Source organism: Alternaria dauci, chromosome 2, assembly GCF_042100115.1.
Source record: "Alternaria dauci strain A2016 chromosome 2, whole genome shotgun sequence".
NCBI lineage: Eukaryota > Fungi > Ascomycota > Dothideomycetes > Pleosporales > Pleosporaceae > Alternaria > Alternaria dauci.
The window spans coordinates 3,178,793-3,204,563 of record NC_091273.1 but is presented as its reverse complement, the minus strand read 5'-3'; the positions used below and the strand labels follow the sequence as shown (position 1 = coordinate 3,204,563).

General features: G+C 52.2%; 7 protein-coding genes across 7 annotated transcripts; 3 read left to right on the top strand and 4 right to left on the bottom strand.

The window, feature by feature from the left end:
* Positions 1-4,468: 4,468 nt before the first annotated feature.
* On the top strand, positions 4,469-5,721 carry ACET3X_003087 (uncharacterized protein; the record flags this gene model as incomplete). The annotated part of the gene is made up of 2 exons (XM_069449901.1): positions 4,469-4,538; positions 4,598-5,721. 2 exons carry the CDS (start codon positions 4,469-4,471, stop codon positions 5,719-5,721), a joined length of 1,194 nt encoding a protein of 397 aa, XP_069309634.1.
* A 133-nt stretch (positions 5,722-5,854) lies between these two features.
* Positions 5,855-6,728, bottom strand: ACET3X_003086 (mitochondrial 54S ribosomal protein bL27m; the record flags this gene model as incomplete). The annotated part of the gene is made up of 2 exons (XM_069449900.1): positions 5,855-6,447; positions 6,503-6,728. 2 exons carry the CDS (start codon positions 6,726-6,728, stop codon positions 5,855-5,857), a joined length of 819 nt encoding a protein of 272 aa, XP_069309633.1.
* Positions 6,729-7,038: 310 nt separating this feature from the next.
* On the bottom strand, positions 7,039-9,408 carry ACET3X_003085 (uncharacterized protein; the record flags this gene model as incomplete). Its single annotated transcript, XM_069449899.1, has 6 exons — positions 7,039-7,292; positions 7,340-8,240; positions 8,291-9,032; positions 9,091-9,185; positions 9,264-9,333; positions 9,389-9,408. 6 exons carry the CDS (start codon positions 9,406-9,408, stop codon positions 7,039-7,041), a joined length of 2,082 nt encoding a protein of 693 aa, XP_069309632.1.
* Positions 9,409-10,106: 698 nt separating this feature from the next.
* ACET3X_003084 (uncharacterized protein) lies at positions 10,107-14,158 on the bottom strand (the record flags this gene model as incomplete). The annotated part of the gene is made up of 9 exons (XM_069449898.1): positions 10,107-10,163; positions 10,213-10,990; positions 12,642-12,756; positions 12,802-13,422; positions 13,476-13,560; positions 13,609-13,657; positions 13,705-13,726; positions 13,791-13,836; positions 13,895-14,158. The coding sequence occupies 9 exons, from the start codon at positions 14,156-14,158 to the stop codon at positions 10,107-10,109; spliced, it is 2,037 nt and encodes a 678-aa protein (XP_069309631.1).
* Positions 14,159-19,009: 4,851 nt separating this feature from the next.
* ACET3X_003083 (uncharacterized protein) lies at positions 19,010-19,958 on the top strand (the record flags this gene model as incomplete). The annotated part of the gene is made up of 3 exons (XM_069449897.1): positions 19,010-19,109; positions 19,162-19,521; positions 19,569-19,958. The coding sequence occupies exons 1-3, from the start codon at positions 19,059-19,061 to the stop codon at positions 19,956-19,958; spliced, it is 801 nt and encodes a 266-aa protein (XP_069309630.1). The 5' UTR covers positions 19,010-19,058.
* Positions 19,959-20,043: 85 nt separating this feature from the next.
* On the bottom strand, positions 20,044-20,692 carry ACET3X_003082 (uncharacterized protein; the record flags this gene model as incomplete). The annotated part of the gene is made up of 2 exons (XM_069449896.1): positions 20,044-20,289; positions 20,342-20,692. The coding sequence occupies 2 exons, from the start codon at positions 20,690-20,692 to the stop codon at positions 20,044-20,046; spliced, it is 597 nt and encodes a 198-aa protein (XP_069309629.1).
* Positions 20,693-21,155: 463 nt separating this feature from the next.
* Positions 21,156-25,768, top strand: ACET3X_003081 (uncharacterized protein; the record flags this gene model as incomplete). Its single annotated transcript, XM_069449895.1, has 3 exons — positions 21,156-23,901; positions 23,953-24,499; positions 25,066-25,768. The coding sequence occupies 3 exons, from the start codon at positions 21,156-21,158 to the stop codon at positions 25,766-25,768; spliced, it is 3,996 nt and encodes a 1,331-aa protein (XP_069309628.1).
* Positions 25,769-25,771: the final 3 nt, after the last annotated feature.

The window sequence follows — 25,771 nt, the reverse complement described above, 5'->3', positions numbered from 1 at the left end:
AGCGGCGGGGTAAGCCATAGGAAAAACACCTGATCTTGCTGAATCTATATCTAGAGTGGCTGAATCTACATTAGGTGGCTGGGGAAGCGGCCTCAAGTGGAGTCATTCAGGGTAATTTGTGCGCTAATCCCTATGCCGGATAGCGCGCCAAGCAATATCTCGATAACATCGAAAATTTGCTCTGCCTCGTTCCTGCTTCCTTACGCACCATCAGACAGTTCAACCACCTATCTCATCCGCATCTTTACGTCTTGTATCGATGCGAACCGAGTTTATCTATTGGGTGATTGCGATATAGCGCTGCGGAGAAGGAACCAAGTGCTCCATTAGAGCTGGCTGCGCATTTTTTCGGTTGCGCAGGCGGTGTCATAGGAGCGGTACATGCTACATATTCCACAATCATTATAGTTTTTGAGAAAATTGCCCTAAGAGAGCGAGATCTTTCAATGCTGTCTGTTCACCTTGTTGATAGCAGCATACACGCGACGGGAGTCGCAGGTGTATGATCGGGATTCCGCACATTTACAACCGTATGTTTGTCCAAGCACGCATATCTCGCATTTGACTTGCAAGCGTTCGGCGGGTAGAGCCTCGAAGTTGCAGATTGAGGTCACGGCTTGCATTGTGGCTTGGCGAATGTGGTTCAATCTGTACGTTGGAAAACGGACATTGTAAAGCTGTAAAGCACGAGTATCTGTGTCACGTGAAGCGACCGACCCAGTGCATCAAAGGTGATAGGCGTCACAAGCTTTGTTTAGGCAAGCTCCACTTCTCTTCCTCTTCTTTCCAGGATGACTCGTATACAATCAACCTTGGCCATACCCGCTTGACCTTTCATCTGCTGTTCCATATCTTTAGCCTCCCAGACATGTTCAATATCGCGCATAACTCGTTTCAAGCTCGGAAAGCGTTTTACAGCATACAGCTCTTCGAATCGAACGCGGACAAACTGCCGCTGGGTGCTATCAATCGCCTCGCAGCCAGCAGTAAAAAGCGGCCAGATATGTGCTGATGTAAGAGGTGAGTGGACATCGACTTGTTGTAGGTGTGATAGACACTGGTTGATGTGGTCCATGCTTATTGGGTTGGGAGCACCTATATCTAGCCAGGTCCGGTAGAGGTATATGAAAGCAGCATGGCGGTAGGCTTCAGCTGTCGAATTGATATCAGTATTTCCTTGGATGTCCTCCCGTTTACATGCAATGAAGTCCATAGCTAGTAATGTTTGCTGAATATGCCGGCCAGTAGTGTTCTCATCTTCTGACAAAGCTGGAGGTTCTGGTGATCCTGCCTTTCTCGTCTTTATAGCGTGCTGTAGCTGACTGATCTGTGCAACCACCAAAAGCACGTTTGCAATGCTTTCTAGCTGACGCTCGCCTTCAACTGCGGTAAAGCCTGTCTTGTGATCCAACAGCGGCTGTGAACCTCTCGAAACGGAGGAAAGGATATCGTGATATGCGAACAGACTCACGAGGAAGCGGGTATTCGACGAAGCAAGCCAGCTATTCCCTTCATGCCTCAGTATCATGGCTTTGGCACCAATCAAATGATTTGCGACGTGGGCTTCATCATCATTGCCAAACAATCGTGCTGATACCTGCATCATCATGACAGTGGCTAGCGCTGGCTCAACATCCATAATTACTGGATCTTGGATCATTTGTTGAAGCTCGCGAATAGCGTCGCTCTGGAAACGGTAGCCTTGCAGGTGTAGCGAAGCATTGTTTGAGGTCAACGCGAGGTGATTTGCGGCCATGGAAAGAATGGTTGACCTAAGCGCCGAAGACTCGTAAGCCATGGCTGTCAAGTGTCGCTGAAAGGGTGTTGCGACGCCATGCCTGGGTGCTACCGATATCAATGCGGAGAGCTGCTCAACCCAGTAATTGAGGAGCCATCGATCGCCTAGGGACAAGCCGTATGACAACCCGGGACTGTTCAGTGGCAATATAGGCATGCTCTTTATCGATTCAGGCGACGAAAAGAAAAACTCTGCACCGGAGAGTGTCATTGGTGTTGATGCAAAGGTAGTAATCGATGCCGGACTGAGTGCTTGGACCCGATCGATGGTCTTCTTCTTCCGACCCTTCCGTGGTGGTTTTGCCAATGTGCTGATGGCGTCGTCTTGCCATTTCAGCTTGACCCCGTAGCCTTTGCAGATTATCTTGAGTCTTGTGCAACGTCCACAAAAAGGTTTCAGCTCGTCACACTTGTATCCAGCCTCGCGACACGTCCAGCAACCAGTCCTCGATCTCTTGTGTGTTGCCATCTGAATGTGTCAAACATCCTCGGTGATGCTTCGCTAGGTGCACCTTCAAATCGGCCTCGTCGTCTATGGCATAATATTATGTGTAAAAGGGCAATGTCGGCAAATTTGAAGTTATGCCGTACATTGTCGGAGACTGAAGGTCGAGGGTGGCAAAATGCACTAGCGCTAAATCCGTGGGCCGAGGCGTTCAAATTTATTATTTCCAATACAAGCACCGATATTGTTCTTTCGGAGCTTCAGACTATAGAAGTATTCGGATTGTCAAATTCGAGGTCCAAGCCGCAAGTTTACTCACCATTGCTGAGCTTCATCGACACACTCTATCTCGCCCTCCTCGAAAGCCCGCACCCATCTGAACACGCCCTTTTTTGGATCCATCACACAGACGAAATGTGTAACCTCATTACAAACGGGATATTGCATTAACCACTCATTCAGCTTCTCCAGCCTTATGCCTTTAGCTGCAGCCTGTCCTCGCTCCATTTTACGATCCTGCTCCTGACTCCAATCCAGCCATTTCTGCTTCAGACACTGTTTCCGCATGATGCTCTCATCAAGCACTTCTTGCATACCTGCATTCAGGAAGCTGTGGTTCCGACCCTGGTTGTGAATTGCATGATTTCGAATGGCTTGTGGGTTGCTTGTTGCCTCCAATGACACATCGTGATTGGTGGTGCTGATGAAAGTCGAAGAGCGCAAGGTCCTCGCGGTTTTGAAGTCTTTCTCTAGAATAACTGTTTCTGCTCCTGTGCAGAATATCAAGTACGCTACTGACGTATGCATTTGAGGAATGGTTTTGAATAGTTCAGGTGCATCATATGATGGAAGAGTTGCGGACGTCAATATTTCCATTTCTTGAGCAGACTTTCTGGAAAGCCTTTGTCGTCTTCGAGGTGCGCTTGGTCTGGGTAGGAGACAATCGCGTAGCAGATTGGAGATGCTCGGTCTCTTTCCCAGAAGCACCATCAGCGTGTTCCAGTAATACTTGATGTTTGGCCCCGACAGTCCGCTGGTATTGTGGTAAGGGCGGAAGTTGAGTGACACGCTCAGTCCATTCCTCACGCCTGTAAGTACACCCACAAAACCCACATAGCCCACTGTCCTCGCTATCACGTCGCCGCCTGACCTGTTAACGTACTCGAACTGTACAATGACCTGCCGCAAGAGAGGCATGGACCAATCCAACGTTCGGAAGTGCATCATCGTTGCCTCGACTTTAGGCTCCTTGACCATGACGCCACCGCTCGTGCAGCCCATGAGAAGGTCCAGGAAGACATTGTAAGCGACGAGCAGATACATCGGGATCCCGCATGCTTGGCTGATCCCTCTGAGCTCCTCAGTCTGTTCGTCGTTATGAAGACGACGCAAGAGCGTGCGGCCCATAAGATGGAAGAATCCAACAGGCAGCTTCAAATGCTCTACCGCTTCATTGTAAAGCACTGGCATCTCGCGCAGAGTATCGGCGTAGTCAGTGGCGACCAAGACATAGCGCTCACGTGGTGGCAGTGAGAGATCGATAGTATAGATTGGAGGTGTGCTGTATACCGAGTTTTCTGTATGTTCAGACATGAGGAGGCTAGTTTGACTCGGAGAGGAATTGGAAGCAAGGGCGTAAGACTGAGGTTTGACGCGCGATGTGCGCTGTCTTAGTTGAGGAGGCATGATGTGGTCGCGATCATAGGAGGAAGCCACGTCTGTTGTCGAGCGTTTGATGAAAGAGCTATGACTCCAAAGCGACTGAAGTTACCTACGTGAGGGTTTTGGGTCGTTGTCAGGTCGTTCAGGGTAGACAAGTAGGCGCTGATGCCTAATACTACCAGTGGGGAAAGAGTAGGTAGGGGAACGCGTATCAAGCCCGCGCATCTACACGTCTTTTTTTTTTTTGCTAGCATACCATACCACATCAGTCTCAGCTCCATAGGCCCAGGGCAGAAGAACAATTCCATGGTTGTCAGTACACGAGTGCGCGTACGTGCAAACTATTCAAACGCGAAGGTGACCAAGGGAGCTAGTTACCCCAGCTTTCCAGCTCACGACATCCGCACCTCGGCATCAGCGCATGCTTCTCCGCGCGGGACTCCTTAGCCGCAATCAACCATGTCGACGTCGAGCATGTATACCATTAAGTTCGCGTCAATCTTGTTTGACTTGCATCCTTTCAATCGTCCCAAGTAGCACGGCGTACTCAACAACGACTTCACCATGACAACAGCACACCAACCGCCTCCGCTGTCGGATATCCGCGTGCTCGAATTCGCAGGTCTCGCTCCAGGTAAACCCGAGCTCCTTTGCCCACATAAACTTGTATGGATAGCGTCTAATAGCATCCAGGGCCCTTCGCTGGCATGCTCCTCGCAGACTACGGCGCAACAGTCCTCCGCCTCGACCGCGCACCCGCAACCCCGTCCGCCGACCAGCTGACGCGCCGCAAAACCTCGATATGCGTCAATCTCAAGTCTCCTGCAGGCGTTGAGCTGATCAAGAAGATTGTCGCAAAAGTCGACGTTGTGATTGATCCCTTCCGACCTGGCGTGCTGGAGAAAGCCGGTCTCGACCCTGAAAAGGTGCTGTTGAGGCTGAACAAGCGGTTAATCGTGGCGCGCATGACCGGCTTCCGTCGAGACGGGAAATACAGTCAAATGGCCGGGCACGATATCAATTACATTGCTGTCTCCGGTGTGTTGAGTATGTTTGGGCGCAAAGGGGAGAGGCCATATGCACCGGGCAATGTAGTTGGAGATTTCGCGGGAGGCGGCGCCATGTGTTTTATGGGTATAGTGCTGGCGCTGCTGGCGAGGGAAAGAAGCGGCTATGGACAGATCGTCGAGGCAAACATGGTGGATGGGAGTGCCGTATTGGCGACTATGCCGCGATTAGGACTGAAGACGGAGGTTTGGAAGGGGGAGCGGGGGACGAACATGCTCGATGGCGGAGCGCCATTTTACGATACATACGAGACCAAGGACGGGAAGTACATGGCAGTGGGCGCGATTGAACCACAGTTCTACGCCGCCTTGCTCAAGGGTATGGGCCTCGAGCCGTCGGATCTACCTGGGAACAGGGACGATAAGGCAGATTGGCCAAAACTCAAGGACTTCTTTGTACTAGAGTTCAAGAAGAAGACGCGCGAGGAGTGGGAGGCTATATTTGACGGTACGGATGCATGCTGCACGCCTGTGCTTACACAGGATGAGCTTGAGACCCAAGGCTTCGATCAACGGCCGGCTGTAACCTTGAAGTCCACCCCTGGGTATGCTATCCATGACGGCGACGATGGGCGATCGGCGGCAGAAGGTCAGGGCATAGGATTGGACGGCAGTGGGTGGAGCGAAAAGGGCTTGAAGCCTGGCCATGGGGGCGAAGATACGTTGAGCACATGGATGGGATGGACAAAGGGGAGGCACTATATCGAAGACCAAGGAGGCCTGGTCTGGAAGGATTCTGCAAGGTTATAGTCGTGCTGAGCACTTTCTTCCTGATGATGTCCTCGCTCCCCTTGCTTCTCAAGTGGGTACGCGGCCAAACAAGGCTTACTGTCTTCAATATACACGTGTATTCATACAAGCCAAGGTATGTTGTGACACTGCCTTAAGCCCTCGCCTTCCTCGCCTTGGGCTTGCTGGCCTTCTTGCCCGCAGTTCTGAGTCTCTTCCTCTCCATGTTCGCCTGGATCCTTGTGCTCCTCTTCCGCCACGCCGTCCATCGGTCGCCAGGCACAAATTCCTTGACCTGTACACCCGCTCTCTCTGCCGCCCGTCCAATCTGCCAGTTGGCCTCACGGTACGCATATCCCTTGCCCTTGGTCAAGGTCAGTCCCTTCCTTGTCGCTTCGCGCGGGGTCTCGCGGACGTTGCTCGGGCTGCCTGTGCCGTCGCCGACTTGTAGATCGGATATGACGACTGCATCGGCAGACGGGTTTGTGGGTGATGTGATGGGGACGGCGAGCATGTTTAGTCGTCTCCGCCTCGCCGCGTTTGGTGGGTATGGAAGCGTGTGGTCTTTCTCGAGGGCAACGCCAATGTACTGTCTCTTTGGGTGTTTCCTCGGATCACGGTAGTATCGTACGTAACCAGACTCCGTAGCAAAGATGCAGTGATCGCGGCCAAATTTGCAGTTCTCGCCGGGAAACCACGCTGTGCCTCGTTGGCGGAAGATGATGTTTCCTGGGATGACATACTCTCCTACATTGCAATTAGCCATGCTACCCTAATGAACCGCCTAGTCGACTAGACAAACCTCCACTCTTCTTGGCTCCTAACCGTTTGCCAGGCCCGTCCTTTGCTCCGTTGGCTCGTCCTTGGGCCTGATGCGCTGAGTGTCTTACGAAGGAGAGGACCGGGGTAGGGGCCGAGGTGCCATTGGCTACGCGGAGAGCATCGAGAACACGGGTAGAGGGGGCGATGAAAGTCGTAGATGTCGCCAACGATGCGCGGACAGGCGCAAATATCCGTGGGAGCAGCATGGCCGCTCTTGTGCTGGAGAGGCGTGCATCTCAGTCCATTGCGACTTTTCGAGATGCTCGGTGGCCTGTGCGTTCTCCGCACGCCGCATACAAGCCACAGTGAGAACACCATCACGCATCACATCAAGAGCACAAGGATCACGACATATATAGTTTGCTCGCATCAATCGCATACATGACTACGCTCTGAGCGAGCCCAAGACAAAAATTTAGACAGCTAGCACCCAAAACACCTTGCATACCATGGTAGAATGCCGAACCCGGACAACACGCAAGTCTAGCAGCAAGACCGCCCCAGATATGCGCCCATCTACTGCACTTGATTGACAATCTCCTGCGCTTTGGTCAGGCTCTCCACCATCTGCTGGCAGTCCTTCCGCCTTTTGACAGTGTACTCTGACTCCTTCAGCAGCTCGTCGAGCTCGTCTGTCTTGTACATGTTAGTGAGAAGCTCGCCTTGCATGTTCTCCTTGGTCCATTGCACAAGGTTCAACATGATGGCCTTGGGTACCATATCAATCATTGTTCGACGGACAATGTTGAAGTATGAGGTAATCAGTAGTTCTGGACATTGTTAGTCATGTACACAATCGGCGCCAGGGGAACCTTACTAATAACTTCAACTTCTTGCGACTCCTTTTCAGAAAGGGTGCCTGAAGCCTTCAGTGTGGGTGGCGGAGGCTCCATAGCCGCCATCTTCTTCTTGTTCTTGCTAGCGAAGAATGAGCCAAAGAAGCCACCGCCCTCGTTAGGATCAAGCGATGGTGATATCGACCGCGGCGGGACACTAGGTGGGAGTGGCTTTCCAGTCTTGGGGTCTACCTGCTGAGGCCTACTGCTGTTGTGTCGCTCGTGCACAATCGCCATGGCACGCGAACCATTGATGAAGTCAGGGTGGCCAGTGTTGATATAGACAGACTCCATAGCGACAAGGTCTTTTACGAGCTTGTTGGTGGGCTCCATAGCCTTCTTAAAAAAGCTGACAACGACCTGATGCAGCTTCTCCTTCAATCCTGGGTATCTCCGGAAAGTGTTCTTGTTGAGAAGTTGGCTGAGAATTCGAATCAACTCATCGTAGACGAGGCTGACACACTTCAAGCTAGGTTCTTCTAGTCGCTTGATTTGCTGCTTGACAATGAGTTCGAAAGCAGTAGTACCAACGAACAGCGCGGGGGATGAACCAGACGAGTTGTAGAGAACAGTCCGGATGTCCATATCTTTGACCTGGTCGAAGGGGTCAACGGCCTTTACACCGTTGGCATACAACTCGTGATAGACGAAAGAGATACGGGCTCCACCAGACAGCTCAACTGCGGATAGCTCTTGGTTGTTGCCCTCTAGCACTCCCCTGTATTCGTTGGTGAATTCGGTAATCATGTTTAGGACAATGTTGGAACTGTTGCCGAGCATGGAGTTGCCCAGCGAAGAAAGTTCTGCCTGATACTTTTGTAGCGACGAAGCGATGCGGGCTTTGATATCGGGAAGGGTCTGTTTGATATGCATCATAAGGATCTGTAGCTGTTAGCTGCTGACTACCCAAGTACACACGAGCCTGAACTTACCAAGTTCAACTTCCGCGCCAGGTAAGGAGTACCGCAGTATGCTGCCTTGTTGCGGTACGCCTTGTGGTTCTCGAAATATTGCCTCTCGTGCTCAAGCGCGTATGAGATTGCCTTTTTGTTCTCAATGTCCCTCTGTCCTCGGTTAACAACTGGTACGTAGCCCAACCGCAGTGGGATAATGCGACCAGCGAGAATGTCTACGACGTCGGTTCCTTCGTCCATCAGATCTACCTTGGTCAAAACACCAATGGTTCGTTGTCCCTCAGGATCTACTTCACGGGCCAGCTTCAGACCGTCAGAGTTGGCCAAATCGGTGTTCGCTGCGGTGACGGCCAGAATGATGGCATTGGGCTTGCTGATCTGCTTGAGAACCATCTCTCGGATTTGACGCTCAATATCCCTTGGCTGGTCTCCAACAGGCACCTTTGTCAGACCAGGCAAGTCGACCAGCGTGAGCGTGAGGACGTTTGGCGAGTATATCCTCAGATTGATGGGTGCCGGTGAGATACCAGCATTGCGACCGGTCTTGGACTCCGTCTCCCTCACAATCTCGTCGCGTATCTTGCTGAAGTCGTGGAACTTCTGGCCAGGAATGTGCAGGAACTCGCCCCACTCATCGGAGTTGTTCTCCTGGTCTGTTGTCTTTGCACCTTCGGTGGTGCCGTTCGGTTGCGAGGACGCGCGGTTGATGAGCTGAAGAATGAGTGGTCTTCGAGTAACGATACCAGTTCCTCGGGGCAGACTGTAGAGCTACCGTCAGTATACTCCGCTTGTGCCTTTGGCTAGTTGCAAACACTCACAAGTCTCTTCCAACAATGTTCTCAAGCACTGAACTCTTTCCGCTAGACTGCGATCCTACCACAGCAATCTGAGGCAAGTCTATGGGATTTTGGACCTAACTTAGGCATCAGTACGGGTGTTTGGGCTTCGTTTGCAGGCAGTTGCGCGCGGGGGGCAGAAGAGAGCGACGTACTCCGACTGTGGTGAAGACATCCTGGAGCTTATTTACGAGAGTAATCAGCCCCGGGTCGTTCACGTTGATGCTGTGCGCTTGTTAGCTTTCAGCAATGCGAGGGGCTGTTCCAGACATGTGCGTACGCATTTGGGTTTGTCGCCATGGTCGGCGAGGCGTGAGTGGAGGCTGTTTGGATACGCTCAGTGTTCGCGGATGACCGTGTATATGGGTGTAGGTGGTATCAAAGTTGTTGGAGGCGAAAGTGTCTGAGATCTGGCGTTGTTGCTTGCGGGTTGCGTAGCAGCTGCAAGTGCCAACGTCGGAGAGAGCCCAAGCTTCGATACGCCACACGACTCAGCCCCTCTGATACGCCACCACGCCATGCAACCTACTAGGCAACTACAAAGAGCAATTACTCCTCTCTCATATTGCGATACTCTACCTAGGCGACTACAGGGGTGGCGTGCTACTGTTATTCACATGGAGCCATCTCGACATTTGCATTACAACAATGCTTGCACGCCATACAAGAGGAAAATCGAGTACCACCCCTGTAGTTGTCCAGGTATATTATCGTTATACAAGATGATTAACTACTCTTCTTGTAGTTGCCTAGGTACAGTATTACAATATAATAGAAGAATAATCTCTCTCTGTAGTTGCATAGTGGGATGTTCGATTTTCTCTCCAGGGCGTGCTGGGGAGGCGCACATGATGCGCATTGTGGTCACAGGACGCGCAACAGCGTCGTCAGCGGTTCAGGCAGCAGTATTGGTATCTTGGTACAATTCACATTCTACTATCATGGAGATATACTAGACAGACACACCATGGGAAAATGACCTCCAAGCACACACACATTTACTCGTCGATGACCGATGCAAACTTGTCGGTCATCTTCTGTAGGAGTTCCTCGTACTGGTTGGAAGTCAGCATATACACAAAGAGAGCAGTTGCCTGTGCTTACCTTCTTGGTGACCTTCTCCTCGCCGTCGCTGGGTAGCTCAAACTTCATCGAACGGAGCTGGCTCTGGATTTCCGAAGTTGCGTCGCGGACCTTGGACCATGCATGCCCCTGGGAGACAGCCTTCTGAGCCTCGTCGTGGAATGCCATCATGTTCTTCATCATCCATTCAGTCTTCCACAGCGGACAGAACTGGTCGTAGTCGGAGTAGCCGTTTTGCTGCAAGAAGTCCTCCTTAAGGAGCGTCGCCACATCAAGCGTAATCTTGTCACTGTCGCCGAGAGCTGATTTACCGACAAGTTGTACAACTTGGTCGAGGTCGTCTGAAGTAGTGAGAAGCTCCTTGATGCGGTCGCGCAGACGGGGGAACTCGGGGTTGTTCTTGGCGTAGTACTTGTCGAGCGGGTTTGTGTACTTGCTGTAACTGATCGATGTGTTGACGGACGGGAAATGCTTTCGCTGAGCAAGCTTCTTGTCGAGACCCCAGAAGACCTGCACAATGTTGAGGGTACTAGTCGTGACAGGATCCGAAAAGTCACCACCTGGAGGGCTGACAGCACCGACGATAGACACACTGCCGAAACGCTCGGGGCTACCCAGAGCCTGGACACGACCAGCACGCTCGTAGAAAGACGCAAGCTTAGCACCAAGGTAAGCAGGGAAACCTTGGTCAGCGGGCATCTCTCCAAGACGTCCGGAAATCTCGCGAAGAGCTTCAGCCCATCGTGAGGACGAGTCAGCCATCATCGAAACATTGAATCCCATATCGCGAAAATACTCGCTTATAACTACTCCTGTGGTTGAATGATGGTCAGTGATCGGTAATCGGTATGCCAGAAGTCGAAAAGTAGAAGTAGAAGATGAAAGGATCCCAAAAAAATCCAAACTGAATGGGTCGTGAATTAGGGGGAGGCGGCAGCCTCAGCCTCCGCTTTGGCGGCTTTGGCCTTGTGCCGGGTCCCTGTGAGGTGGCGGTCCAGTCCTCCCGGGTGACCAAAGCCCTTGTCGCAGACCTCACAACGGTGCAGACCAGCGGCTTTGGCGGCATCGCGGGCAGCCTTGATCCTGGTGGCGTTGGGTGACGTTTCGACCACCTCGATTCCGGCCAGTCTGTCAGCGTGTGACTGGCGTTTGTAGTGTGCGTCGAGTGCATCCTGGCTCTGGAGGGCGCTGTTGCAGGTCTTGCAGAAGAATCGCTGGGACTCGATCGCCTTCTCTCTGACCTTCGCTGCAGTCTTGTTGACCTTGTCTCGGTTCTTCTCGGCCCAGGCATTCTTTCTCTTCGTGACGTTGGCCTTGTAGGCCTTTTCATCTTTCGCTCTCTGAGCAGCTCGCCATTCCTGGTAATACCGAGTCTTAGCAGCCTTTCGAAGAGCAGCGACGATCTCAAGCTCATCGTATGACATGTTTATATCACCGATGATCTTCTCAGTCAGAGGCAGATGCGAGCAGAGCGGCTTCCACGTTACTGATGCACGGCTCCAGAGCATCAGATGGTCGAGGTGGACGTATGCTGACTTCGCAAAAGCACTGAAGAAGAGACAGGTAAAGAGGGCCTCCACACACAAAAAGCGTGCTCTCACCCTTGGAACCAGTCCGGGCGTAGGTAAAGAAGCCCAGCAGAGCAGACCAAAGTGTGCTATTTGATAGCCTTGCTCAAATGCAAGCCTGACGAAGCGCGGAAGGACTGTGGATCCAGGATGATAGTGCCGGAGCCGATCAGATACTCCGCGGTCAGCCTCTGTCGCAGAACCAACATAGAGCTTGTCAGGACAGCCATCCTTTTCCATTACCAGTGAATAAACTGCCCATGACTTGGCGTCAGGAATGGATGGGAGAGACTTGAAGAACTCGATCGTAGGCGGTTCAGGCGACTTAAGAACATCGTGAAGGCCAGGAGCGAACTCAAGATGAGAGCAAGCCGATACAGAGTCGTAGGAGGAGCGCTCAGAAAAGAGAACTTGAAACTGTGGATTGTGTTTCAACTCTGGGGCGGTGACGTTGACGAGGTCGAATGTCAGGTCATCCACGAGCAGTGAGAGCGCATCGAGGGTGAGGTAGTCTGCATCCTCGAGGCTGATGTCCGAGAGATCCTCCTCATCACTGAGGTAATCGACCGGGTCGATTTTGCTCATCGCCATGCTGAGCTGCGGTGAGGTGAGAGCGAAGGAGGCATGGTTCCGGACGGCGGTGGGACGATAGCAACACCGGCGCCACAGTTGAGGCAGGCGCCACAGTTGAGGAAGGCGCCATAGCGACAGAGAAGCCTGGACGCCGTCCAGAGGAAGGCGCCGTAGCGACAGGGAAGGTGGGGTGCTGTCCAAAGGAAGGTGCCATGTCCGGAAGTGGAAGGTTGAGTCGAAAGAAGAAAGATACTTATACCTCGGGGAAGGGGCAAAGGTGGGAGAACTGGAAGGTGAGAGAAATATTACGTACCAGTGTAGATGGAGGCTTCACGGGCAGCCACGGGCATGTTGGAAGTGTTGGCAATGAGCGTTGTACGCTTCATGATGGGCTCTTTTTTGCCGTTGACGTCAATGGTGAGTTCTGGGAAGTCCATCAGGACTTCGGCCATCTCGTTTCCTCGCTCACCGCATCCGACGTAGACGATAATGTCACTGTTGGAGAATTTGGACAGAGACTGGGAAATGACGGTCTTGCCGCATCCAAAAGCGCCTGGGATGCATACAGTGCCACCCTGGACACTGGGGAACAAAGAGTCGAGGACACGTTGACCGACAATGAGCGGCTGGTCGGACGATAGCTTCTCGTTGGAAGGACGGGGCACTCGTACGGGCCACTTGTGCATCATGCTGTACTCGGTCTTGGTGCCGTTGAACTCAAGCTCCAGGATCTTCTCATCAACAGTATAGCTACCCTTCTCAGCGATGCGGGTGATGGTGCCCTTGGCACGGGGAGGAAGCAGAATTCTGTGTTCGCTGAGCAGGCTGTTCTCAAAGACAGTACCAAAGACGTCACCACCGGTGATGTGGTCTCCAACCTTGAGGGAACCGGGTGTGAACTCCCACTTCTTCTTGCGGTCGAGGGCAGGCAGATTTATACCGCGGGGGATGTAAATGCTGTTCGCGTCTTCGGCGATACCCTTGAGAGGACGCTGGATACCGTCGTAGATGGTTTCCATAAGACCGGGACCAAGCTCGACAGACAACGGCTGTCCGGTCCTGTAGACGGGGTCGCCTACAGTCACACCAGCTATGCGATATTAGCCACGTTCTGCTGCGTGCATATATGCGTGGTGGGCGTACCAGTCTCTTCGTAGACCTGGATGGTGGCCTTGTCGGCTTCGATTCGAATGACCTCACCGACGAGATTGTCGTGACCAACACGAACCTAGACAGGTTAGCATTCTTCCATCCCAATGCATCTCGTTGTACGTACAAGCTCGTACATGGCACAGCCGATCATGTTCTCGGCAATGATGACAGGACTGGGCGGATTAGTATGCGACTTGCGCACTGTAAGGCGACGACGTACCCAGAAATGGAGTAGATGGCGCCTGCACATAGTCAGCAATGTCCTCCACCATACTTTGCGCATCTAGGCAGAGTGCTCGAACTTACCATGCTCGTCGCCCTCCGACTTCTGCTCCTGCTTCTTCTGTTGCTTCTGCGCCCACGAATTAGCTACATGCGCCACACGCCCCTTAACAGCAGACGTTGCTTACAGGAGGCATCTTGTCTGTCGATGTGTCTTTTTCGTCGTCGCTGGCTTCTTGTAGGGTGATATGGGGTGGCGGCGGCTGCGTGGGAAGCTCGCCTTGTGGTGATATCAGCGGGCTTGCAGGAAGCGGCACTCGGTGTGGCTCAACGTCGTCGGGGCCGGCGGCGGGGAGAGCTCCAGATACGGAAATCTGGTCAATGTTCTTCTTCTGAACAAGATCGTACAAAGATGGCCGTGTTCGCAAACGAGGACGCAGGCCGAGTTGCATTCAATCGTTGTTGGATGCAGGTTGAGGTTGAGCACGGCCGGCAAGCTAAGCTGCCGCGCTAGCGCCTGGTGGGGGCATTCCTTGTCATCTGCCTGTGAGCTCTCCAGCCTCGTGGAGAGGTATAACATCCATCATGTATTTGAACACTTCACTGCTGCAAGACACGTATATGGCCTATCTTTCGCTGGCACGGTGGCATGGTGGTAGCGCAGCAATGCATCAAGCTGCGATATCGACATACGTCATAGCAGAAGCTACACCCCGTCTTCGCTAAGCTACATTGTGTTTCGCTTGCTATTTGCCAGCCCCTTCTTGAGCCTCCTCGTCCCCTTGGCCGAGGCTATCTGTGGGCATTCATCTCAATTAGAGTGTCTCGCCGCCCGTTACCTCGAGCCTTTTCCAAGTCATCAGCTGTGGCTCCGCGAAGCAGATGCAACCCAGTCAAGGCTCGACAAGTCACTGCGTCATCTACCGCGGAGACAGGTTGCTCCGAGAAGATAGCCGGAAGGAAGCGCGCGAACAGAGGCTTCATGACAAGCAGCGATGCGCAAATGATTGCAGTATTGACTTCGGCTGACGAGAAGACGATGGCGTATGTACCAGCCCCTGTAGTATATCAGTATGAAGATGACGCTACATTTGCTGCAATGCCTTACTTGTGACTTGGCCATGTTTCACAGCGTTGCGGACCAGTACTAGTCGCAGCAATGTTACGATACACACACTGGTATTGCGATTAGCAAGGAACGTGTCTCATGGAAGAAGAGAAATACAAGCCACCCAAACCGAATACTCCAACCAAGCTAATCTTCTGTCGCTTAGGCAATTTCAGCTTGCCAACTACCGGAATGGGGAGAACCCAGATAGCGAAGTCGAGTAACAAGCCGATGATGCTTGTTGACCAGAAATGGCTCTCTTTGTTCATACAGGTCCCAGATAACGAAACGTCCCAATAACTCTGTATTGGTTCGCAGAGAAAGACATTCCCAAAGATGCCCCAAGCCGCGGCACCGAAGACCAAGGCGAAGAGGATATTACATATCCAGATAATTGAAGGAACTGTTAGGAAGAGGCGAGTGTATTGCAGTAGGAAGGATGCCTTGACGAGGTTGCTCGCCAGATGGTAGAGGATGGTCTGGGCAAGTACAAACTGCAAACGATCAACGGTGTACGGAGCGGGATGACCATCACTTACCTTTAGCATAGCGGAAAGCAAGGGCGATTCGAGGCCTCCTCGCCTGAGGTCTTCGCCGTTGATACTGAACTCTATATTTCTGTCAACCTCCCGTCCACTACAAGAATTCGAATGGGCATCTTGCCTCCGGCGACCACCGCCGTGAAGCCGATAGAGCACGCCTGCGATAATTAGATCTAGTTTGTGCAAACGCACGTAGGTACTTGCCATGGCTGCCGTGACGAGGTAGTCTTCGGATTTGACAGCGCCTGATCGGCTGCAGATCCGGCTGCACCATCGCAATACCACCAGGAGTGAGGCAAGGGCTGTGAAGATCACTGTAGAAAGTAGGGCGTCATAGTGTATGTCCGCAGTCGCTTTGGACCTCAGGATGAACCAACTCGGAGATTGGTCGTGCATAATGAAGATGAAGGGACTTGAAGATGAAGATACTCGGATCCAAGTGAAACTTAAAGTGGGCACATTCGAGCGTTTACACGACACCTAGGCAGTGTAGTGGTTCTGGTCTCAAGAAGGGTTTGAATTGGTCAGTAACCTTGCTTTGATGAACACGCAAGCCGGGACTGGGCCGGTTCTTCGTGCACTAAGGAGCATTGTAGCTGTGGTTGCTATGATGTGATGGACCCACCGACGAGGTCTCCTGCCAACCATATTCGCACATGAACCGTAGACCATGGTACGATATATGCGAGTATAAACAAAGAAGGCAGTTGAGGACTGTCCGTTCCACTGAAGTGAAGAGCAGGTCACAACTAATTCTCGATACATTCAAACAGACGAGTGGGGTGCGATGACAGCGATTACCAACCCTGGCCCTGAGATAGCCGTTATGTTAAAGTGTGGTTCACTAGCGGAATCGGCACATGATCAACCAAACATGCGATAGATGTGGAAACCACCTGGAACAAGTACTGGATCTTGCTGTGAGATTACTTCGTCGATGGGTAGTGATTGTGCATATTGTGGTATGCTCGAAAAGCGAACACTGCCCAAACGCAGTGTGCGCTCACATGGTATATGTACCAAACACTACAGAAGTCTTAGAGCTGTCGCAAAACTGCTTAGTGCCGGTTCTATTATCAGCTGTGTAAGTAGGACGCCGTTGTTGATTGTAACACTTAGGGGTCACATGCTGCGCTTTATCGCTGATATCTTGGTATAATGCTAAAAGCAACGATTGTATCCAACCCTCTAGCGCGACTACGGAATTGGAGGTGAGCAATTTGATGGATGAAGATCGGACCGATTCACCCGGTGGCTTGAAGACCAGGTGGTGTCAGATGTCGCATGTCGGACACTATTTGAGTCGCCTGCGCTTGTAAATCTACCTGAGGCGGCACTTCCTAGTGCCATATGGAGTCATGGCCACTCGAACAGCTAGAAGGTCTCCCTGAACTTCGCTCGATTGAGGCGTATCGGGTATGGAGGTTGCCGATGCTATGCGGGTACAGATATCGGGATTGAAGACGGAATCAATGGCGGTGGACGTTCCATTGCTGATTAGTTCGTTTATATAATCTTTTCCTCGACGTTATGGTGACATAAGGCCGATGATGACAGATCAGACCTCCGCGACTTGACAGATGGGTACGATACTCGTGAGACTGTATCAACACTGGCACTGAACATTTGTGGAGATCGGGTCCCAACTCGTACATGCATTGCTGCACAGTAATTTGTCACCGTAAAGTGCTTAGTCCGAGATTGCTGTAGGAGCAGATCAGTGGCTGCTTGGGTGAAGCCTTGCCGGCCGACTGAACATGTGATAAGCGGTGTGAGCTGCGGGAAGATACCCGGCGGTGATATTGCCTTGCGTGCTTTTGTTTGCACAAGGCAAGTAAGCAGGCGATCATGACGCTGGGAGTTGATGAACAGACTTGCGCATTCGAGCACACGGTTCAGCCCCCTAGCAGAGGAGAGATGTGGCAGGCCGTTGGGGTGTCTCCGTCATACTCGTCGTCGCGTCAAAGCCCTGAGGAGTACGAACGGTTGGGGCGCTTTAGACGCGAGACCTGGGCTTGCTGGAGGACCGAGCTCACACGCATCTCCAGGTATATGCGAGATTTGCACAGATGTCACTAAAGTCGCGTCTCGAGGAGGTGAGACCGGAGGAACTAGTGGCCGCTAGCGCTGATTACGTATGTGGAATTTGGAATTAACACTTACCAGATGGCTGGTAAGTCACAAATCATCCTCGCGTATGCGCCGTGTGTGGGATTGGCGTGTCCCGGCTCTCTGGGATTTGTCAAACAACATACGATTTTCCACATTGTGGCATCTAGCATCCCGGAACCCAGAGTAGGTACATTCCTGACCGCTGCGCTGTGATTGGGTAGACGACGCTTCGCGACGATCTCCCGCTCAACATCTGCGTACCTGCTCACTGATTATCGTGTCACTGACGGCACCGACAAGGTTGCCTTTCCCTATGATCATGTCGTTGGCATAAATGTCGTCTCAGAGGCGTAATTTGGCGAAGCCGCCATCCTGCAAGCCCCAGTCGTAATGGTGCCGGAGTATGTTTCGGAGTTCAGATTCGCGACTCGACTTTTGAGATTTGCTATTTCCGTATCTTGTTTGACAAATTATTGCGAGATGATAAATGGTCTGCTAGAGTCCTCTCTTCCAGCACAACAACATGTCTTCTCGTGCTCCAAGCTCAACCGGCTCGCAACTCTCCTCTACATCTTCTCCAGGGACGATGGCGTCTATCGCCACTCACCAATCGTCGCATCCCTTCTTGACGCCTACACACGCCTCCAACATATCAACATGGACATCTTCATTACCCAGGCATTATTCGTATCTGCCCCCAGAGTCTGAATCCGAGGCTCGATCCCGCGAAGATGCCATCGAGGCCTACCGCCAACTGAAAGCTGCGCTTTTTTCGAAAGCCATGGATGCCAGTATGCCCAGACCTGCTTGAGCATTTTGCGGCGGAGCGATTTCCTGTGGCATATCACAAGCTACAATATACGTACTACTGAGACGACTTATCCTTAACGACTAATGGCGTCATTCGCCACCCACGGCATGACCTTGGAGGCTGGAATCTCAACGATACCCCGATAGTATAGAGCGGCGCTGGCTTGGATGGTGGTGGAATGCTGAAGATCTGCGGCTCGACATGTGGTCATGATCCCCTGTAATTAGCCTACTCATCCTCAATGGCCGACGTAGCCGGCACATTTCCAAAATTTAAGGCGTAGTGTTACGCTAGATTAGCAATACTGTTGATACATGGCTTCTTAAAAGTTGTCGAATGCTTTATTGCACGTCATTGCACACCGTGTGAGCCTGACCCATTTTGACTTCCGTCTATTGTTTGCCTTTGTCAAATCCATGGGTGCAATGCAGCCCTGCTTGACCGAGGAAGTGATATGTAGCTCAGCTCATGCTGTGTAAACGGTTGTACATGTCGCCTTGTACTGGCCAGAGCGCGAAAGTCTGCTAAAGATGGTGCTAAAAGGGGCCCTGTTTCGATGGCTCGGGAGGGTGTTGCCTGTTGGCATCGCGGGGTGAGAGGAAAGCAGGAGGGTTGCATACTGTCATGTCGGCATCGGCAATGTTATCGATAGCGAAAGAGATGCGGCCCGTGCACCAAAAGTTCGCTGAACGCGACTGCGCGAACGCGCAAGGAAGACAGCAACACCAGACTGTACTCAACCCAACCAAGCAACATTGATACTCGTGACCAACTACAGAATGTCTGGAAACACGCCCAAAACAATGTCCAAAGGACTGATGGGTATGAAGGTTTGTAGGCCACTACCGTACCGTCCGACAAATCTACTAAAAACACAAGTAGTTTATGCAGCGTGCTGCCGCAAAGTCTTCACCTTCGACGCCTGATGGACCGCCCGCCAAGAAAGCGCGCATTTCGAATGGTTCTGCTATAGGAACTTCGGACCGCGAGATCATACAATCGGGGTTGGACGCAGAGGAAGCGAAGCGCCAGGCTGCACTAGACAAGGCCGCCGAACATACAGGCGAGACCAAGTGGGTGTTGAGCTTCAAGGATCCTCTCGAAGGGAAGAGGCAAGATGCGATGAACGTCAGGCAAGCCGGGTTCGCTGAGCTGGATGCCGAGGACGATGATGAAGACGAGGAAGAGGATGTCAGGCCCATAAGAATGCAATTTGGTGGTGGCGTCAAGAAGAAGGCAAATGTGCGTGTGACAAGATCTGGCGGAAAAACCAAGCTGACTTGCTTTAGGAGTCCGTACCTTTGGTCAAGACTGAAGACTCAGATTCAGAATCTGAGGAATCCGAGGACGATTATGATTCAGAAGATCCTGCGGCAGATCTTATCCGACAGACGAAGCGCGAGATGGCGTCCGAGAAGCGCGAATCAAAGAAGATGCGCGCAAACACGGGCGACGGATCAGCCCTGGCAACACCGAAGCAACAGAACAACGATGGAAATCTGCAGGGCTTAACATCGATATCAGGCGGTCGACGCTCAGGTGGCGGAGGCAGAGGTGGGTTCAGCGGCATGGCCGACATGGAATGCTATAAATGTGGACAGAAGGGACATATCGCAGTCAACTGCTCGTCGACACCACGTGGATCTGCAGGCAGGGGCAGAGGCAAGGGCCGGAGGTAGACGCGACGACATGTTCGCGCCGCATTTGTACACTTGGTACGGTTCAATGATACCCCAGGAGACTGCGTCTTCGATTGCGATTCGATCATCCGACTTTGTCCCCGTTCTTGATCAGCATGTACTCGTCTCCGACCATCATCTTCATTTGACTGTCATCCATGAAGTTTTCATGATCGCCATTCAGAGCGGCTCCGTCTTTATCGTACATGAACTTGGCCAGGGCCAGATAATCGGGAAAGACAAAGGTGCAGATGGCGTCATAGTCCATGAGTTTGGCTTTGCCGTGCATGATGTCTTGTATGGCTTTGCGATCCCGCTCTAGATGATAGGTCTGTGGCGGTCTCAGCTTCAGTACAACACATCGACTTTGTTTGTGACTATACAAGGCTGTAGCTGAGTATGCCATGGCGCTGGAGAATGGGGACGGCCCGCTGAGCATGGTTGTTGTTGTAATACTCAATGAAGTCATCATCCGACATTCCGTCCTTTTTCTTGATGTAGATAGTTGCTTTGACAACCTTTCTGAAGCCCGTAGTGTTCGCGTAACCTGCTTGAAATGCTTTGGGCACCATGTTGTCACGTAGACGGTGGGAGACGGTGGACGGGCAATTGGCAGCCTGTAGCAAGTTAGCGGTGATCGGATCGGCCGTCTTATCGACAATGCCGGACCCACCGTATCTGACGTTCATGGCTACCACAGCACCGGGGGTCCGCCGCATTTGCAGTCTGTCCATTGTTTAGTGTTTAGAGCCTTGGTCAGCAAACTCCCTTCTCCCCGCTGCCGTATCCCAGTCTGTCTCACCGCCCCTGAAATCCCCGCGGGAGCACGCAATCGCATAGTACAAGGCAGCAGTCACTGGTAGAAGTGTGGTACCCGGAAGCTCTGTCCAACCACGCCCAGCTCCACCGCAAGTCTTGTGGATGCTCCCACCGCTAGGCGCACGACAGTCTCTGGGAAATCTGTCGCTTGTATCACGATACCGAACACTTGTTCCTAGGTTTCCGATTGCTTGGTCGATTGCACAATACACACTCCCGTCATCACATTGCTCAGCCTCTACTTCGCTCGCCACTAGTCGCCTCGGCCCACGCCGCATACATAACCTTCGTAGTCGCCAGGCTGCTGCCATCGTCCCGCTGCCTACCGCACATCGTAGCCTCGCAACGTCGCCACGGAAAAGCAGCCAACTAGCCAAGATGACGGAGGCGCTGGGAAGAGAAGTCGGAGGACGGCAGCGCATAGAAGACCTGGAGAGGCCACAACTCGATGATCGCTCCTACCGAATCATCACCCTACCGAATCAATTAGAGGTTCTTCTGATACACGAGGCGGGGACAGACAAGGCTAGCGCGGCACTGGACGTCAATGTTGGAAGCTTCAGCGATGCGCCGGATATGCCGGGTATCGCGCACGCGGTCGAGCACCTGCTGTTCATGGGCACCGAGAAGTACCCAGAGGAAAACGCCTATAACCAGTATCTGACGCGCCACGGCGGATATTCGAATGCCTTCACAGCCTCCACGTCGACCAACTACTACTTCGAGCTTTCGTATCCTTCGTCTACGCCTACGAGCAGTCAAGCCGCATCACCGGATGCATCACAAACAAATCTGGCAGACTCCAGAGACGCATCGCCGCTATGGGGAGGGCTGGATCGCTTTGGCCAATTCTTCATCAGCCCTCTGTTCTTGGAGGACACGGTTGATCGCGAGCTCAAAGCGGTGGATTCGGAGAACAAGAAGAACCTCCAAAACGACACCTGGCGGCTGCACCAGCTCAACAAAGCCTTGGCAAATCCAGACCATCCCTACAATCACTTTTCTACGGGAAGCTACAAGACTCTACACGACGAACCAATAGCACGTGGGGTAAAGATCCGCGACGAGTTCATCAAGTTTCATTCCACGCATTACTCGGCGAATCGTATGAAGCTGGTTGTCCTAGGTCGAGAGAGCTTAGATACACTCGAGGCATGGGTAGAAGAGATCTTCTCTAAGGTGCCTAACAAAAATCTTGGCCAGAACCGTTGGGATATGCCCGTCTATACCGGGAACGAACTGTTAACACAAACCTTTGCCAGGCCGGTTTTGGAATCCCGGTCATTAGAGCTCCAGTTTGCGTACCGTGATGAAGAAAAGTTTTACGAGTCACATCCTTCAAGATACCTAAGTCACTTGCTCGGCCATGAGGGCCCTGGCAGTGTCCTTGCACTCATCAAGGCCAGAGGATGGGCAAACGGACTTGGTGCTGGAGGATCTACTCTATGTCCTGGCTCCGGACTATTTACCGTCAATATCAAGTTGACTGAAGAGGGCCTTCAAAACTACAAGGAGGTTGCGAAACTTGTCTTCCAGTATATCGGACTCATGCGTGACCAGCCGCCTCAAGAGTGGATAGTCGAAGAGCAAATGCGGATTAGTGAAGTCGAGTTCCGCTTCAAGCAAAAGAGTCCACCGAGCCGGACTGCAAGTGGTCTGGCAGGCATCATGCAGAGGCCGTACGACCGCAAGATGTTGCTAAGTGGACCAGCCATTATCAAAAAATTCGATGCCGCGCTGATTAGCGAAGCAATGTCTTACCTCCGACCAGACAACTTCAGGATGACGATTGTTAGTCAAGATTTCCCAGGCGGTTGGGACCAAAAGGAGAAATGGTATGGCACAGAGCACAAGGTCGAGAAGATACCAGAGGATTTTCTTGCCGAGATTAAAGAAGCATTCGAAAGCAAGAGCCGACCAGCAGAGTTGCATTTCCCACACAGAAATGAGTTTATCCCAACCCGACTGGAAGTGGAAAAGAAGGATGTTGAACGGCCGGCTAAGGAGCCCAAGCTTATACGCCACGACAACAACGTACGCATCTGGTGGAAAAAGGACGATCAGTTCTGGGTACCCAAGGCCAACGTGCACATCTATTTCCGAACACCTATCACAAGCGTCACAGCCCGCATCACGCTGCTATGCACGCTGTATCGCGAACTTGTGAATGACGCTCTGGTAGAGTATTCATACGACGCCGACCTTTCGGGGCTGGTCTACGACTTTACCAACCACATCAGTGGTCTTTCGATTACTGTAAGCGGCTATAATGACAAGCTCCATGTATTACTGGAGAAAGTCTTGCTTCAAGTACGAGATCTTGAAGTTTCGGAAGAACGATTCAAGATCATTCACGACCGGTTGTTGCGTTCTCTACGCAATACGGAATACGGGCAGCCTTTCCATCAAGTCGGTACCTATTCTCGACAATTTAAGAGCGAGAAGAGCGTGTTGAATGATGAACTGCTCCCAGAACTTGAGAACGTGACGGCGCAGGATGTTCAGCAGTTCTTCCCACAGATTCTAGCGCAGTGTCAGATCGAGGTCCTGGCACACGGTAATCTCTACAAGGAAGAGGCTTTGAAGATCACCGATCTCGTAGAGCGTACTATCAAGCCCAGGAGACTACCAGCGAATCAAGTACCGACGCGCCGGGGACTCATCTGGCCGTCCGGCAGTAACTTCATTTATGAGAAGCAGCTAAAGGACCCTGAGAATGTCAATCACTGTATCGAATACAGCCTGTATGCTGGCCACCGCTACGACATCGTTACGCGCGCCAAACTACTACTTCTTGGACAGATGACAGATGAGCCTTGTTTCAATCAGCTTCGTACCATCGAGCAACTCGGCTACGTCGTGTTTTCTGGCTCTAGCTTCCACGACATCTGGTCAGGTTACCGTATTCTTATACAGAGTGAAAAGGATTGTCGGTACCTTGAGGGTCGCATCGAGAACTTCCTCAACACGTTCGAACAGACCTTGAACGACATGAGTAACGAGGACTTTGAAAGCCACAAGCGCGCGATGATTAACAAGAGGCTCGCGAAACTCGAGAATTTGTCGTCTGAAGACAACAGGTTTTGGAATCATATTTACAGTGATTCATATGATTTCTTGCAAGGTATGCCAATCCCAACCTTCCGACAGTAGTACAGTATTGACAGATGTACAGCCGATGTTGATGCTGCGACTCTTGAGAAGCTTACAAAGAAGGACATGGTCGATTTCTACAACCACTACATCTCGACATCGTCCTCTCAGCGCTCCAAGCTGTCAGTGCATCTCCAAGCACAGGCAAAAGCCAAGGAGCCCTCGCTCGATGAGAGGAAGACTGCTGCTGCAGCGGCGCTCAAGATCATCCTCGCCGAACACAAGATCAAAGCCAACGAAGAGGCTTTCCAGACGCGCATCAAGGATGCATCGTCCAACGAGGCTATCTCAGATGCCGTCGCTACACATCTTACGGATGACCTCAAGGTGGAGAAGGAGGTCGCTAACAAGGTCCTCGATGAAGCCAAAGCTGCATTGGGCGTCGCGGACTCGGGCCTCCCAGCAGCTCCACAAGCTCTTGATGCGTCAGCGGATGTTGAGAGCGTGGTGGATGCATCGCAACCTGTTCTCATTGAAGATGTACATGCGTGGAAGGCAAGCATGCAAGTCAGCTCCGGTGTGCGACCTGTACGCAACCTTGAAGAGTTTGTCGAGGTTGCTGAGAAGTTGTGAGAGACTTTAGGCCGATGGCTTTGCTTGGTCGCTGCAAACGAACCAGGTAGACAAAGACCAAAGAAACGCAATGCGAATGTGTATACAAAAAAGGGGACAGGTTATAGCTTCGTTCAGTGTTAGCGTAGTAGCAATTCTCTTGATCAATGCATGGATCATACGTGTTGCACATGTTCACTCGACTGCCTCCACTCAGTTATTAGGTTTTTGCTCTACGCCTGAAACGGAAATGTCGCGGCGATGGAGGCTTTGTCAGGGATGGGATACAAGTCGGATAATTGTTCAAACATTCCATCGTGGAACGCACACCTGGTGTGATGCCCAGATATGGTTAAGCGGCAGACGCGATCGAGGTGGGGTGCGGCCCGTCAACGCCCCGGCAACTTCGTCATACTTGACGCAGGTACCGACAGCTGTCCCAACATGGAACCACGACACAGCACGCGGCACAGAGAGCCATCTGGGATCGGAGGCTGAGCGGAAGAGGAGGTGGGATTACGACCAACATGCTACGACGAACTATCCTCCGGGCGACTGCGCGCCCGCCACAGTTACTGCGCAGACCACACCAGTGCCGCTATGCAACAAAGCCCCTCGCGCCTCCAGCCTCCTCGCAGTCACGCATCGAGCGCTTCAACCGCCGTCTACCGAAATTTCTGCACAAGTACACCAATGCGCTCGGCAATGCGCCCGTCACCCACATAACGTCGTTTCTCATCCTCCACGAGCTCACGGCCATAATCCCCTTGTTCGGCCTCGCGGGCTATTTCCACTACACGCACTGGCTACCACCGTGGTTCGCCGAAGGGGCTTGGATTGCTTCGGGGGTCGAGCGCTTTGGTCGCTACTTCAAGCGAAAGGGCTGGATACGTAGCGATGAAGCACTCGAGGCTGAACGTGAAGTCGAAGAGATCCAGAAAGACGACAAACAACGGAAATGGATGAAAGGAAGCGGTTGGCTGTCGGCATCAGATGACGACGGGATTGGTAGCGAGACGAAGAGATTGAGGAAAGTGGATCAGGCTTGGAATGTTGGTGAAGGTGGTGTCAGACTTGTCGTTGAGTTTGCGACTGCTTACGCCATCGTTAAGATGTTCCTGATTCCGAGGATTGTCTTTAGTGTCTGGGCTACTCCAGCCTTTGCAAGGTGGACGGTTGCCCCAGTTCTGAGGACATTTCGCGGCATGTTTAGGAATAAGGGGAAAAGTATTGAAGCTGTCAAGGGAGGCGCTGCACCCAAGACTAGTAGTGGAAAGAGTACGTGAACT